Genomic DNA, 16,589 nt, shown 5'->3' on the forward strand with positions numbered 1-16,589 from the left:
TACTTGACTGATCTCTCCTCTTCAGTCTCATTGGCTTGTCCCCCTCATTTTCCTAACCACTGAAGTTATAGTAACACAGGGCTCAGTCCTTGGACTTTTTTTCTTCTTTACTGAGATGTCTACTAGGCATTTCAAATAAATCCCTGATTTTTTTCTCCTAAACTTCCTACCATCCTCCCCAAATCTTCCTCCCACAATCTTCCCCATATAGGAAATAGCAACTCCTTTCTTCTGCTTTCTCAGGCCACTGACAGTGGGGTTATCCCTGACTCCCCACTTTCTCTCTCATACCATCCATCAGTTAGTGGCTCTATTTTCTATGTTCAGAATCTAGCCACTTCTTGCCTCCTCCATCATTTTAATGTTCTGGTCCCAGCCACCACCTCTCAACTGGATTATTACTATTGCCTCCGTGCTTCCAGCCTTGCCCCTACAGGCTCTTCTCCACACAGCATCCAGAGTGATCCCTTTAAAAAAGGAGGTCAGATCACATCATTCTGGTGAAAATCCTTCATAGGCTGGTTGTGATAGGTTGTTTGCAAAAAGGCCACCTTAATGCCCCTCTTTATGTCCACACTCTTATGCAGACCCCTCCTATGCTGATTCTGGGCTTGGCTATGACACTTGCTGTGGTCAAGGGACAGTACGAACATGAAGCAAGCAGAGGCTTAGAAAGTCAGAGCTTGTCCTATGCTGCTGCTGGGAATGCTTCCACAAACTCCGACTAGCCTCCTGGAGAATGCATGACCACGTGGAGAGAAGCCACAACCATTCCAGCTGTGCCAGCTGAGTCAAGCCAAACTAGACCCTCTAGCTGCAGATGAGCTGGTCTAGGCCAGAATAGTATGGCCAGCCTACGGAATCTTGAAAAACAATACATGTTTATTGTTTTAAGCCTCTGCATTTTGGGGTGGTTTGTTATCCAGCAAAAGCTGATACATTACCCATTTTGCTCAGAATAAAAGCCAGTGTCCTAACATACCCTGCAAGGCCCCATATGATCTGGCTTCCCTCATCCTGTGTCACTTCACTTACAGCCTCCCTGTTACTCCTCATAGTCAGCACTGTCCTATCTCAGGCCCTTTGTACTTTCTGTCCCTTTGCCTGGAATGTCTGTTCCTTAGATACTGCACTGCATAATCCCTTACTTACCTCTGCTCAGGTGCCACCTTACTGGGAAGAACTTTTCTTATCACCCTAAGAAACCACCCCTGGCACTCCCTATCCATCCCCCTTATCCTGCTTTTTAGTTCTTCTTATCTGAAAAATACATTACATATTTATTTCTTGTCTGTCACAAACACATGAGACACCAGAACGTATGCCCTGCGAGGGCAGAAGTTTTGTGTCTTGTTTGTCATGGTGTCCCCAGCACTTATACTAGTGCCTGGAATTTTTTTTATCACCAGGAAAATGATGAAAGTAGTAATACTTCTGCCAAATTTGGTGTCTAGGTCTTTTACCTGGAATGTTTTTAGAGGCTGAGGTGGGAAAAGTGGTGAGTGTGCTCTATATTGGGGCATGTTACACTTAGCGCAGGTTGAATTCCTATAGAACTGAAAACCTAAAAAAACATTCAAACGAATACCAAGGATTAAGGGAAAGCAGCAAAACGCTGGCTTGTCACTGGCCAACTCAGAGCTTTGTTCCTTTTGACCTCTCCTCCTTCTTCTTTATTCCCATCCTTTCCCCATTAGTGTGAACTAACTTTTCAGACTTTCCCCATTAGTCTGAACACCAGTTTCTCAGATCATTAGTTCGCCAAATGATTGGGAAGAAACAAAAACTCCAGGAAAGTATTACCAGCATAGAAATTTATTTGAATTCAAAATAATATAGCTCTATTTATAATAATATATTAATTATCTAAAGCAAATATCATCATTGGCTCTGAAACGGGTCTAGAGATGTCATTCTTTTTAAGTTGAAAAATACATGGTAAGAATGTACAAGAAAGAAAAAAATATAAAAACAAGTCTGCTGAGTGTGGGGAGTTGGTGAGGAATACACTACCACACTGTGACTGCGTCCACAAAGAGAACATGCAGCACCAGTTCTTGTGCTTCATCGGCTCCCTGGAGAACCACCCAGTCACCTGGTAATGCCGCAACCATTTGGTTAACAGGCACACTTCCTGATGGACAGAGAGTAATTCACTGCATTTCCCTTCTCTACCTTCTCTCTTCACACCAATTCCTTTTCTTTCCTTTAAGATGGGTTTCATCCTGTTGACAAAATATTTGGTTTTATTTGTAAAGTAAAGCAAATAATATCCTGATTGAAGTATTGAACGATTTAGTTGAGGATGCTCAGGGATCAAACTTTGTAAAAAGGTCAATTCAGCTAGTTAGCAGAGGCTATCAGTGGCTTGCAGAAAAAAAAAATTCAGATAATATGTTTGTTAAAAAGACAAAAAGAATAGGCAGTTTAAAAATGGGTGAAAAGTCCTAGGGATTACTGTGACCTAGACAATCAAAACCAGATAGGTGACCTTTGATTAAATCCATATACTTGTGGAGTGAACTAGGAGGAGACTCCAAGACAGAATTTGGTTCCCAACAGTGTCCAGGGCCAAAGGGCACACTCAGAAGGTCTCCTCCTCTCTTAGGAACTGGAACACGGATGAGAAGTCTTTCTTTGAGTAGCCCTTTGCACACATCATCCTGTAGATCTGATGGGCCAGACTGCCAAGAAGGATTGGGCTCTTTGTGCTGGTAGCAGAGTCTTGTGCCAATCCCAGATCCTAAATCAAGAGGAGAAGAGAACACATTGAGACTGGTGGTAAAGGCTCTTCGGAACTGGGGTTCCTAATGTTTTGGTTTCAAAGAAGGAAAAATGAAATCTGAACAAGTAAGATACTTATAAACATTATGGTTAGTTAACATTTTTTAATAAGTGCTTTCAAATAACTGCAGAAGAGACCGAAACCTTGGTTTCCGAGCGTCTCTTCTATTTTCCCACCTTCCACAATACCTGTTTGTTTTGTTCCATGTATTTGAAGAAAAAAAATTTCCCTGTGTCATCTTATCTGTGGAAATCTGTAAGACTGACATAAAATTTTTAAAAATTCTTAAAACATAAAGAGAAATAAAACCGCAAAATAGGAAATACAGTTTCAAATATGACTTCATCCAATAAATATCTGACGTGTGCTGACAATGTGCAGCGGCCGGGATAAAATGATGAGCAAGACAGCCACAGCCCACCCAAACTCAGTGTGTTAAGGAGAAAGACTATTACGTAAGCACAGAATAACTGGAGAGCAGGAGCACCATCATGGGTTCCAAGGAGGCAGGGTCTGGGGTGCTTGGGAAAGGTGAAGAGAAAAAGAGTGAAGCACAGACCTGGAGCCAGGTGAAAACATGGAGGTGGCAGGGAGGTGGTGGGCAAGGAAGAATGATCCTGACAGAAGGATCAGCAAACGTGAAGATTTGCTAGAGACAGAACAAGAGGTGGAAGTGAGTTCCGCATGATGAAAGCATGGAGAAAGGGGATGGGCAAGAAAATGAGTCTGGTTGAGGCAAGCAAAAGGCAAGGCATCCGGGGGCTTGTCAGAGAAGTTGCAGAGATGGACTTTAATCTCCAAGTAACTGAAACTACTACAGAAACTTCATAGGAGAAGTGACACAGTCAGGATTTTACATTTTAGAAAGCACACTCTTGCTTTGGTGTGGGAAAGAAACTGGAGACCATCAGGCTGAAAGGCGAGATCAGTTAAGATGTGTTTGTGGTATAATACAAAGGAGGCTCAGCTAAGGTACTGCTTAGTGGGGGAGAAGGGAACTGGATGCATTCAAGGCATATTCAAGAAGCAGAATGAACAAACATCATGAGGAATGAGGGAGAGTAAGCCAAGTACAGACACCTCTTGTCTTACTATGCTTCATTTTATCATGCTTCACAGATACTGCATGTTTGTTTTTGTATTTTAATAATCGAAGGTTTCTGGTATCCAGCAAGTCTATCAGCATCATTTTTCCAACAGCATGTGCCCAGTTCACGTAGCTGTCACATTTTGGTAATTCTCACAGTATTTCAAACTTTTTCATTACTAGTACTTCTGTTAACGGTGATCTGATTTTTTTTTTTTTTTTTTTTTTTTTTTTTTTTTTTGAGATGGCGTTTCTCTCTTGTTGCCCAGGCTGGAGTGTAGTGGCGTGATCTTGGCTCACTGTAATCTCCACCTCCCAGGTTCAAGCGATTCTCCTGCCTCAGCCTCCTGACCAGTTGGGATTACAGGCATGCGCCACGCACCTAGCTATTTCTTTTTTTTTTTTTTTTTTTTTTTTTTTTTGGTATTTTTAGTAGAGACGGGGTTTTGCCATGTTGTCCAGGCTGGTTTGGAACTCCTGACCTCAGGTGATCCACTTGGCCTTGGCCTCCGAAAGTGCTGGGATTACAGGCGTGAGCCACCGTGTCCAGCTGATCAGTGATATTTGATGTTACTATTGAAACTGTTTTGGGGCATCATAAAGCGCATATAATATGGCGAACATAATCGATAAATGTACACATGTGTTCTGACTGCCCTGCTGCTGAATGGCAGGTCTCTTTCACCCCTCAGGCCTCCCTAGTCCCTGAGACACAAAAGATTGAAATTAGGCCAATTAATAACCCTACAATGGCCTCTAAGAGTTCAAATGAAAGGAGGAGTCTCATACTTTAAATCAAAAGCTAGAAATGATTAAGCTTAGTGAAGAAGGCATGTAGAAAATCAAGACAGGCTGAAAGGCAGGTCTATTAAACAGTAAGCCAAGTTGTAAATGCAAAGAAAAAGTTTTTTTTTTTTTTTTTTTTTTGAGACGGAGTTTCGCTCTTGTTACCCAGGCTGGAGTGCAATGGCGCGATCTCGGCTCACCGCAACCTCCGCCTCCTGGGCTCAGGCAATTCTCCTGCCTCAGCCTCCTGAGTAGCTGGGATTACAGGCACGTGCCACCATGCCCAGCTAATTTTTTGCACTTTTTAGTAGAGACGGGGTTTCACCATGTTGACCAGGATGGTCTCGATCTCTCGACCTCGTGATCCACCGGCCTCGGCCTCCCAAAGTGCTGGGATTACAGGCTTGAGCCACTGCGCCCGGCCAGAAAAAGTTCTTGAAGGAAATTCCAAGTGCTATTCCAGTGAACACAGGAGCGATAAGTGCAACAGCCTTACTGCTGATAGGGAGAAAGTATGAGTGGTCTGGATAGATCAAACCAGCTGTACCATTCCCTTAAAACAAAGCTTAACCCAGAGCAAGGCCCTTTCTTCAATTCTATGAAGGCTAAGGGAGGTGAGGAAGCTGCAGAAGATATGTGAAGCTAGCAGTGATTAGTTCATGAGGTTTAAGCAAAGAAGCCATCTCCATAACATAAAAGTGGAAAGTGAAGCAGGAAGTGCTGATGGAGAAACTGCAGGAAGTTATCCAGAAGGTCCAGCTATCACTGATGAAAGTGGCCACAATAAACAACAGATTTTCAGTGTAGATAATACAGCCTGCTGTTGGCAGATGTCATCTAGAAGTTCACAGCTTAAGAGAAGTCAGTATCTGGTTCCAAAGCTTCAAAGGAAAGGCTAACTCCTGTTAAGGGCCAATGCAGCTGGTGACTTGAAGTTGAAACCAATGCTCATTTAACATTCAAAAAATCCTACGGCCCTTAAGAATGATGCTGAATCTACTCTGCCTGTGCTCTACAAATGGAACAGCAAAGTCTAGAAGAAAGCACATCCATTTATGGCATGGCTTACTGAATATTTTAAGCCCACTGTTGAGACTTCTGGTCAGAAGATTCCTTTCAAAATTTGAGTGCTCACTTGACAGTACAAGTGGTCACCCAAGAGCTCTCTGATGGGGATGTTCAAGGAGATTCATGTTGTTTTCATGTCTGTGAACACAACGTCCATTCTGTAGCCCATGGATCAAAGAGTTGTTTTTCAACTCTTATGTGAGAAATACATTTCATAAGGAAATTGCTACCATACATAGTGATTCCTCTCACAGATCTGGGCAGAGTCAACTGAAAACCTTATGACAAGAATTATCATTTTAGGTGCCATAAGAATATTTGTGATTCATGGGAGGAGGTCAAAATAACATTAACAGGAATTTGGAAGAAGCTGATTCCAGCCCTCAGGGATAACTTTGAGGCTTTTAAGACTTCACTGCAGGAAGTCACTGCAGATGTGGTGGAAATAACAGGAGAACTAGAATTCGAAGTGGAGCCTGAAGATGGGGCTTGCTACAATCTTGTGCTAAAACTTGAAGGGATGAGGAGTTGCTTCTTATGGATGAGCAAAGAAAGTAGTTTCTTGAGATGGATCTACTGCTGGTGGAATGGCAACAAAGGATTTAGAAAATTACACAAACTTAGTAAAGTAGCAGCAGAGTTTGAGAAGATTGCTTCCAATTTTGAAAGAAGTTCTACTGTGAGTAAAATGCTATCAAATAGCATCACATGATACAAAGAAACATTCTGTGAAAGGATGAGTCAATTGATGCAGTAAACTTCATTACTGTCTTACTTTAAGAAATTGTCATAGCCACCCAACCTTTAGCAATCACCAACCTAGTCAGTCAGCAGCCATCAACCTCAAGGCAAGCCCTCCCAGCAAAAAAAGACTTCTTGACTCACTGGAAGCTCAGGTAATTGTTAGCATTTTTAGCAATTAAGGGTGCAGTAGCATTACGTCTAAACAATTACACGTACCTTTCAAAATTAAGGTACATACATTGTTTAGACGTAATGCTACTGCAATAGACTACAGCACAGTATAAACATAACTTTTATATGTACTGGGAAACCAAAAAATTTGCGTGACTTGCTTTGTTGTGGTCTGAAACTGAACCCACAATATCTCCAAGATATGCTTGTGTGGTATCTAGGTATATGTATTCTTGCTTTTTTTTTTTTTTTTTTTTTGAGATAGTTTTGCTCTTGTTGCCCAAGCTGAAGTGCAATGGCGCAATCTCTGCTCACTGTAACCTCCGCCTCCCAGATTCAAGCGATTCTCCTGCTTCAGCCTCCTGAGCAGCTGGGACTACAGGCACACGCCACCATGCCCAGCTAACTTTTTGTATTTTTAGTAAAAACAGAGTTTCACCATGTTAGCCAGGCTAGTCTCTAACTCCTGACCTCTGATGATCTGCCTGCTTCAGCCTCCCAAAATGGTGGGATTACAGGCGTGAGCCACCACACCCGGCTGTATTTTTACTTCTTGATCAGGGAAAAAAAAAAAAAAAAAAAAAATAGAAAACCCTCAAATGGGGAAAAACAAGTGCTGCAGAAATCTGAAAGTCAGCTGGTCTAAAAATTATTCTCTACAGTTGACAGCACAGACTTTCTGAAGTTGAGATCTCAAATGAGAGAAGGATGACAGTTTGCTTTTCAAATAACTAATTTTTACATATAAGTCCATCTATATTCTTAAAGCAGGAAGATATATTTAGAAATATATAATCGGCCGGGCGCGGTGGCTCAAGCCTGTAATCTCAGCACTTTGGGAGGCCGAGGCGGGTGGATCACGAGGTCGAGAGATCGAGACCATCCTGGTCAACATGGTGAAACCCCGTCTCTACTAAAAGTGCAAAAAATTAGCCGGGCATGGTGGCACGTGCCTGTAATCCCAGCTACTCGGGAAGCTGAGGCAGGAGAATTGCCTGAGCCCAGGAAGAGGAGGTTGCGGTGAGCCGAGATCGCGCCATTGCACTCCAGCCTGGGTAACAAGAGCGAAACTCCGTCTCAAAAAAAAAAAAAAAAAAAAAGAAAAGAAAAATATAATCAATGGGAAAAGTCTCTCTTTTGTGATGTATATACGCACTGCCAATGTATTTATTAACAATGAGAAAATTCTCAATGCTCTCATTCTAAGAAGTTGGTAAATTAACATAAATTTATGATGAACAGAATGTTACCAGCTCATATAAACAAACCCAAGCACACACACACATGATCTGCCCCATTTTTCTCATCCAAAAGGCCAGGAATAAAAATGAACAAGATAAAGATTTTCATCTAAGCTAGGTTTTTACTCATTTTCATTGAGTGAATATTCTAGTAATTGTGCCTCTTAGGTGAGACATATGCTTTGTTAAGAGAAAGAGAAGGAAAGTGTTATTAGACTATGAAATATTTTTCCTTCTCTCTTGGTTAGTGTCTCCATTTACCGTACCTTAGCCATGAGTGTTGTTCCAAATCCACCCTGGTAGTTATTAGCTGAGGGAACGCCATCCATCACTCCAGGCACAGGATTGTAAGTGTCACTTGACCAGCACCGTCCTGAGCTCATATTTAGGATTTTGGCCAATAGTTTTGGGTCAAGCCCTAACCTGTCAAAGGTCAAATAAAAGACGTGTTAAGTGTCAAAATGTACAAGTCGTGCATGACTTATTTACGTATGAGGATGTTCCATCTTCTCTCTCCACTTATTATATGTCTTCTAAAATCTGAGCACATTGACATGAGAGTGAAGAATCCAATTTTGAATTACAGGGCACTAAAAACAAATGATTAAACAATAACATTTTTGAGTCAGGACCATTTTGCATTTGAGAAAACCTATGTTATCCTATTAAGAAAAAATAACATATAATTGCATAAAAGCATTGTTGGTTTATCACACTCAGGGTTTCCTCGTCTTTGGACATCACTACATTTATGTGTCACATAAGAACCTTAAACCAATACGATAATTTAAATTCCACATTCTTCACCCACAAATGATATATTTCAGAGAGAAATACTGACAGATAAACGATGCATCATGGGAGTCTATGTGAATGCGTTTATATGTATGTTTACTCCTTTAGTTTTTATGAGAATAAATGTAAGAGATGAGCCAGGAGCTGTAAAGGAGCTTAAGAAAAGTTGTTAGAAAAGAAGACTTTTTTAGTTGTAAACTTTTCCTTATTTATTAAATCTTCATTAGACAATCCTGCTTATGAAGCAAGTCTGCACAGAGTTGTGACATATGCTATCTATTCAGAGACATGCATTATAGTTCTGGGTCAACTGCTGATAAGGTTACTGATCCTGATAAAACAAAGCTTGCCCAAGCGGAAACATCATTTGTTCTATCACTGGGCTGATGGCATATAAAAGGCTGTTCAATGTGGACCCTAGAAAAAATAGAATCAAAATGCTCCATTACTTGGATTCTAAAGATATAATGCAGTTAGAGAAGCACAATTTTGCTAAGTATCACCAAATCAAGTTTCAAATAAAACTTTATAACTAGCAATTTATTTCGTTTCTTTCAAAACAGAGCCATTTTGAAACAATTGTCATAAAAGCTTTCTGCTTTTTCTTTCTGCTTTCTCTCTTTCATTTTTTCTTAAATTTAAAAGAGACACTTACGTAAATGTTAAACTGTGCCTTTTGGCATGCTTAGATTCTTGTTTACTTTGTGTGTCCAAAATACATGTCTGTTTATTTCAAAATCTAAATATGGCCAATAAAACATTTTTTTCAGATGCGAGAGCAGGGGGCTAGGGCTAACGGCCAAAAATATGTATGGAATTACAAGGTAATACAACTGTTATGTAAGCAGGCTTTCAGGGGGTAGCTGTGGTTCCCAGACTGCCATGTGGCATATCATGTATCTGCATTCATATGGCGGCCTATGTTACAGTGATGAATTTTACTAAGGATTCTAACAGATACAGAAATTCAGTCTAAATTGGCTATCATTCCTTCTGTTAAACTGTAGATTCCCAGAAAGAAACCCAATTGTTTCATTCATTCATTTTATAAAGATCCAAGTTCACTGCATGTGTCCTTTGGTACTGATGCTTGCTTTCTCCTTTTAAATAAAATTTAGGCTATCGGTATGCTTTTGTAGTATATGACTTAGGAAAAGATAAAGCCAGTGTGCTTAGGGAATAACTGTGAAAAGTAAAATCACAAACTAACAATTAGTTAATCTGCTATAACTGCAAAGCACAAATGTTCAAGAATGCATACGTCTAATATGCACCATAAGGAGAAAATACTTTCAAAGACTCCAAAATGTTGTTTTCTCCCTCCATCTAAATATAATTTCAGGGCTTCCTAATTTAGATCATCTTTTAAGATGGTTCATCACATTTAAAGCAGCAGAGTTTCTCCCTTCTTTCTAATCTTCCAGGTTACACTCAGAAATAGCTCACGAGCTTTTACTGCTAAGGAAATTCACTCTTTTGTATAATTCAACAAAATGGTGAGCAAAGCTTATTATCCTAACTTTGTAAAACCCTACATTTTTCTTGAATGTTCAAGGAAAAATACTGGCACTGATTGATGGAAACCCTTTTTGGTGAACACATTACTATTTAGAAGCATCCTGAGGGGCACACACAAAAAATCAGGTGGCAGTTGTTTCATTCTCACTTTTCAAATCTGATGCTTCTCCCCTCGACCCCCACCCCACCCTGCCATGCTGATTCCCTTCAGGAGATGGTTATTCCGTCTCCACTTCCCTCCCCTTGCCCCCACCCGCAGCAAAGTGTATCATTAAAAAGAGCAAGTTAGAAGTGTTTTTGCATTTCATCTTTCTGAGGATTCTTTCTCTGGCACATACATAACTGACAGTTAAAATTAGACATGATATTAAAATCAGTTACTGAAGTCCTCTGTTTTCCACTGTGCCCAAGACTTGTAATGGTCTGAAACCAGCTAGAATATACAGTAATTGTCATTCAGAGTCTATCCTAGAACGTCATGCTTCACTGGAGAAGACTGAGTTTCCATTCGAAATCAACAAATTAATCCAAGACAGGTATCTGAAAGGGCAAGTTTAATAGGAAGCAGCTACTGGGCTCTCAACCATGATAAAATGTTATTGCTGTTTCCCTGTAAATTGGCTGGGAACATATGATACTTTCTGCATAAGAGCCCCATTGCTGTTCAGAAGATATACAGCTCAAGCCATCAAAAGAATGACAGTCTGTCAGTCCCCATAATAACTTGCCAGTGGATGTGGTTCGAGAGTGCATGCGTGCATGCATGTGGCTTTACAATTGCTGGAATGTTCTCTGATATAAACGGAATGAATTCATTGCTCTGACCGCATATATAATGCATTTCAAATAAACGTCACTGTGTCAAATCTACTCACCTCTAAAACATAAGAATTTTAAATGAGGTTTTGGAAGAAGTAAAAATGATGCATAAACTATAAATTAAAAAAAATTAAACATTTGCTTTCATTGTAACCAAGACTTTAAGGGCCAAAAAAGTTTGTTTACTTTATATTCTCTGTGAGTAATCTACACTGTCTGGTTTTATGTAAGAATAAAACAAATTATGTCACTAAGCTGGGATGTTCGTATCACAGGAACAGATCTAGAAATGAAACATCTAAGACCATGTCAATTTTAATTAATCATTCACTTATACACCAATGTTTACTCAGATCTGCTATACGCAACTGCTATGCCTGCAGTCAAGGAAACAGTAAGAAGGAAGCTAACAGGAGTCTGTGACTGTTTGCCAGGAAGGCTGAGTTAAGACCCACCTGGATAACTTTTTACCTAAGGGAAGAGAAGTGCTATATCTTACGCCCACACTCACTCACTTGCCTACCTCCTCCCTCCTCTCCTCATTTATCTGACAAATCTTCTTTGGGTGCCTAATACCTGCCTGGTATGTTCTTAAGATATGGCAATGAGTAAACAAACCATTCCCCTTCCTGGAGCTTATGTTCTAGATGGGAAGACAGGTAATAAACAGACAAAAAATATGTAATGCCAGCTAGTGGGACATGTTAGGAAGAAATACAATTCAATTAAAATGCAATTAAATTTCAAACAATAACCACCTTACCACAACCACAAATATCATTACCACATACTGACACCTACTATGTGCCAGAAACTGTTTAAAAAGTTTTACATGGATTAACTCACTTAATCTTTACAATAATCCAGTGGCTAGATATAATTATTTTTGTCATTTTATAAATGAGATAAGTTTTAAGTCTGTAGGATAGCTTGGATGCAGACCTACATGCACGCCCAAACAAATGTCATTATATTGGCTAGCAGTTGGCTATGAAGTAGGTGGTAAAGGTAAGTCAATGAGCCAATACAGTGGCATTTTATAAGCTTATCAAGAAATTTTTAAGACGGATAGTGAATGACTTGGACTGACATAGTCTTAGATGTTTCATTTCCAGATCTGTTCGTGTGATACATCCCAGTTTAGTGACATAATTTGTTTTGTTCTTATGTAAAACCAGACAGTATAGATACATACAAATAAACTTTTTTGGCCATTTATAAATTACAAACCTTTGCCATCTGTTATATTTATTAGGGTGCACAATTAAGGCTCCAGTCATCACATAAATGCAAAAGCAACATCTTCTAAGGGTAGTATGCAAAAAACTATTAATAAAACTACACTGGAGGGAAAGTTCTCATCTCGAACAGCTTTCCACAGGTTCAGCAGCTTTAAGCTGCTTTTGGCGAAACACAAGACAGTGGCGGCTGGAGGAGCCTGGGCCTGGTTGGTAATGCAAATCGCTTGTTATACCACCAATATTTTTTTAAAAACTCAATTTCTAGTGGAGCTAGTAATTTAAAACAAAACAATAAAACATTACCAGTGTTGTTTCGATGTGATGCACATGAACAAAACCTCTCTAATACAAGTAGGGTACTTTCAGGGCCATAAAACTATGCTTCTAATGCCTAAATAGGAATCCAATTCAAAAGGAGAAAGGTCTAATAAGAATCTCAAAATATACTGTATACCATATTTTTTACCCCCCTTTTTTTTTAAAAACAACATTTAAAAATTTCGCTAACATCCATAAAGACTCACTGTAAAAGAGCATAGGGTCAATAAGAATTTTAAACTGTAATATTTTATTCTTCAATTTTTTAAAAAAGAACAGTGTTCCAGAAAAACCACTGACTTATGAGAATAAAATTAATCAGAAATGATCACTTCACAGGAATGGGTGACTCAATTTGTAAATGTTGACATTAATACTCTGAAAAATTTTCACTTCAGAGTGAACGGAATATAAATGTGGCTAACCCATTTTGATGCTATACTACTTCATGGGAATTTACTACTTGGGAATTTATGCTTGCTGATGCCAATTTTCTCTTTCACCTTGCAAAGCTCAATAAATCGTGGCCGCTCTCTATACTCTATTAGAGAACAATCCTGTCACTTTAAACCATGTCTGTAAACCATGGAGAAAAGACAATAGCAGAAGCATTCATTTTTAGGACTTTTAAACTACTGAGAATCTTTTTAAGATAAAGTGATAAAATCCTCATGTTATAAAAAATAAGCAATTCACTGGTATAATCTGAAACACTAGAAACTTATAAATTATTTTTAACAGTTAAGTACAACTAGTGAGTTCTGCCTTGGGTTCAGACCTTTAAAATATATTTTCTATATATCGTATATATGTAGAGTTTTAGAAAAATGAAACATTTAAAAATTTTGTATTTCTAAATATAATTTTTGTCATAGTTGATCAGAGCCAAAAATAAGGGAAACTAATGATCGCTTCTGTTCTCTTACATCTCTATTTGGCACTTTTCACTTTCTCCTTAAAAACAAACCCACTCCAAGTAGCCAATGGTTTTCACTTCATTGTACACCTTGTATTCAATTGATTTACCGACTATTCTTCACTAGCTGGTGTTTGGAGTAGAACTTCCAAAAGCACTTATCCTATATAAAACTTCATTTTAGAAGGTCAGATGATCATCTTATAATAAGAGTTTGACAGGAAAATTATTCAAGAAATGCCAGATGATGCATTCACTATTACTAAGGAATATCCTAGTCCAGTAATTCTCAATGTTAGAAATAGAGTCAGCGGGCAAAGAGGGGAAGTTTTAGTACAGTATAACCTAGGTTCATCCAGCCTTTTACTTTATATAATATATTCATTTATGTCTAGCAAAATGAAAATAAAATTCTAAATATACATATGCATACCAATCCTGATGTCAACACCAATTAACTGTATATGTAATTTATGTTCCAGAAATTTACATTTTCCTCTCCATGAAATTAGTCTAGAGAATGAATGTGAAAATAAGTTACTAGTAACCAGTTTTTCAATTATGATAAATGACCCATATCCTAAAACTGGCCACAATACAAACATAACACTCTGACGAGGGTCCCTATACACTACCACTTTTGGCTCTGTACAGACATGCCTTACCATCTTATGGACATCCAATTTTAAAATGTAAATGGTACACAATATTGATAAACCAATTAGTGCTGATGCAAAGCAAATTCCTCTTTTATCTCAATTACAACATGACAACTTAATAGGTCAAGATAGTTTAACATCTGAGACAAGGGCAATTCAATAAAACAACGGCATCTTGATATGGTAATTAAGAGGAAATGTGAATATATTACTGTGTTTTCAAAAATATCTCAAGTACATTGGCTCTTTTTATTTTATCAAAAGCTGTGGTATGAAACACTATTCTGTTTTGTGACATATTTCGTAAGCAGTTTTGGGGAATGCGATGAAAACAACTGAGGAAAGAATCTTGGTCATTAAGCATTTTCTAAAGTCAGAAATGTATATTATTTTCATGAAATACAAAACATTCAAAAAATTAATTAGGTGATTAATCATAGGTAGCATTACTAACCCAAAAGATTAAAGGTTAAAATTAAGACATTAACCTTAAGCATTTAAAAGATAATCATCCACAGGAAAAACAGAATTCCTGAATCACTTTAAGCAAAGTATGCCATTTTAATAGAAAGAGACATACTAATGCAAAGTAACTAAACCACAGGCAAAATAAAATCAAAGAGTTATGCATATGAATTGCAGCTTTATGAATGCTATCCAGTTTTTAGCCTGAGAATGAACCACCATGAACACTTTTAGTGCAGGTTTGGGGGGCTATTTTTTAAAGATACATAAAACTAGTCACATGGTAGCATACCACTTGAATTCACTACACACTAAAACCATGTCTTATACAAATTTGTCCTGACATTGCCAGAGTATGTTTACATTTTATAGTAAAAATGTTTCTTGCATTTCAACATAATAGAAGAAATGGGGCTCCCATATAAACAAGGATAATATAACTTCAAATGCACAGGCAATACATTTTATGGCAATGGCAAAGAGTATTCATGCTCTCCTGGGTCCTGTGCTCGTCCAGTAAGCAAAGTCTATTAAAGTTCAATAATGAAGTACTTTCAAAATGTTCTTGGATCAACTCATTTATCTCTCATGAACATCATTTTTTTTAACATCAGAAAATCAAATAGGAAAGCCTATAAAAATGTACTATTCAACAAACCTGATTCCAAGATTCATAGCTTCAGCAGTTCCAATCATACTAATAGCTAACAGCATGTTGTTGCAGATCTTTGCAGCCTGAAAATAAATTGAGTACATATTAAATATCTTTATTTCCAAGCTATAACTCACAGGAGGGTTTTCCTTGCCCAATTCCTGGGGATACTTTCTAAAAGTAACATTCAACTGTTGATTCTCTCGAGTAGGGAAGAGGGCGTGGTACAGCATGGCTCCCTCTGAACCTCACATGCTATCCCAGAGCAGACTTGTGGGTCTCTCACACTAGGTAATAAATTTGCATATGTGGAAATTTATTTTCCACTTAACTGCTACAGGCTCAGCACTATAGGGCACAACTGCTCTTTAAGGGATGGAACTTACTGTCTAATTGGGAAATGGGAGTAATGTATTAAAAGGCAACAAAAACAATTAAGTGGTGAATTTCAGAGCAACAAGGTCATTGAAGGCAGGAACAGAAAGGAAGTGGAACCTGAAATTGAAGGCAGGAAGAGAGAGGAAGTGGAATCTGAAATCATCCCTTAGGAGGCCAAGGCAGGATTTAAACAGGCAAGAAAGGGAAAGAAGATCGGAGGGGAAGGGTAAATATATGAGAGATTAAATTTGTAAGAACATGATGATGTTGGGGAACAGTAAGAAAATTGATTAATATGTCTATGTTTTAAGGAATGGTGAGAAATTTAATAGTTAAGACTGGGGCAAGAACGTGTCAGCTATGCAAGCTAGGGTGGAGAGTTAAAATTTGACATGGTAGGAAATAGGGATCTATTTCAGAATGGGGAAGCACTATGATGACACAAGCATCTTGATGGAGTTGGTCTGGGTTATGGCATTGGACAGAGTGGTAAATTTGGCATTTAGAGATCTATTAGGCCCCATGAGCACTAAACTAGGTGTGAGACACTGAAATAAAGGCTTGGACCAGGTCTTGTGTTGAATGGAAATGAAGGTCACTTGAATGAATACAGCTTGGAGACTGACTGGACAACAGTATGGAGACAATAAATATATCTAAGATAATACCAAATCTAGAGTGAGATAAATGCTTTTATCCTAGTCAACTAGGATAAAAGCATTAAGAGGAGGAGTGAGAGTGTGTGTTTGTTGGGAGGGGGAGGGAGACAACTAGCTTGATTTCACTGTTCAGTATTGTTTAATCATCTCTGTCGATCACCTAATATTTCTAAGTGAAAGTTACTTGCTTTTCAAGAAAAAGTTTGAAGTCCATGGGTTATTGCTACCTGACTGTACTACAAATAGAGCTATGGCAAGTACAGTTGATCCTTCAATGATGAGGGGGT

At 38.6% G+C, this 16,589-nt stretch overlaps 1 protein-coding gene across 3 annotated transcripts in view; it reads right to left on the reverse strand.

Annotated features, from left to right (window-relative positions):
- Positions 1–1,799: 1,799 nt before the first annotated feature.
- HIBADH (3-hydroxyisobutyrate dehydrogenase) overlaps positions 1,800–16,589 on the reverse strand; it is a 215,522-nt gene continuing 200,732 nt past the window's right edge. For all 3 annotated transcript variants that reach the window (XM_074379645.1, XM_003935158.3, XM_010345701.3), the window contains 3 exons: positions 15,272–15,348; positions 8,149–8,305; positions 1,800–2,743 (listed from right to left, as the gene is read on the reverse strand). In XM_074379645.1, the coding sequence (XP_074235746.1) occupies positions 2,585–2,743; positions 8,149–8,305; positions 15,272–15,348 (393 nt within the window). In that variant the 3' untranslated portion in view covers positions 1,800–2,584. The remainder of the gene's footprint in view (positions 2,744–8,148; positions 8,306–15,271; positions 15,349–16,589) is intronic.

The sequence above is a fragment of the Saimiri boliviensis genome, chromosome 10, assembly GCF_048565385.1.
Source record: "Saimiri boliviensis isolate mSaiBol1 chromosome 10, mSaiBol1.pri, whole genome shotgun sequence".
Taxonomy (NCBI): Eukaryota; Metazoa; Chordata; class Mammalia; order Primates; family Cebidae; genus Saimiri; species Saimiri boliviensis.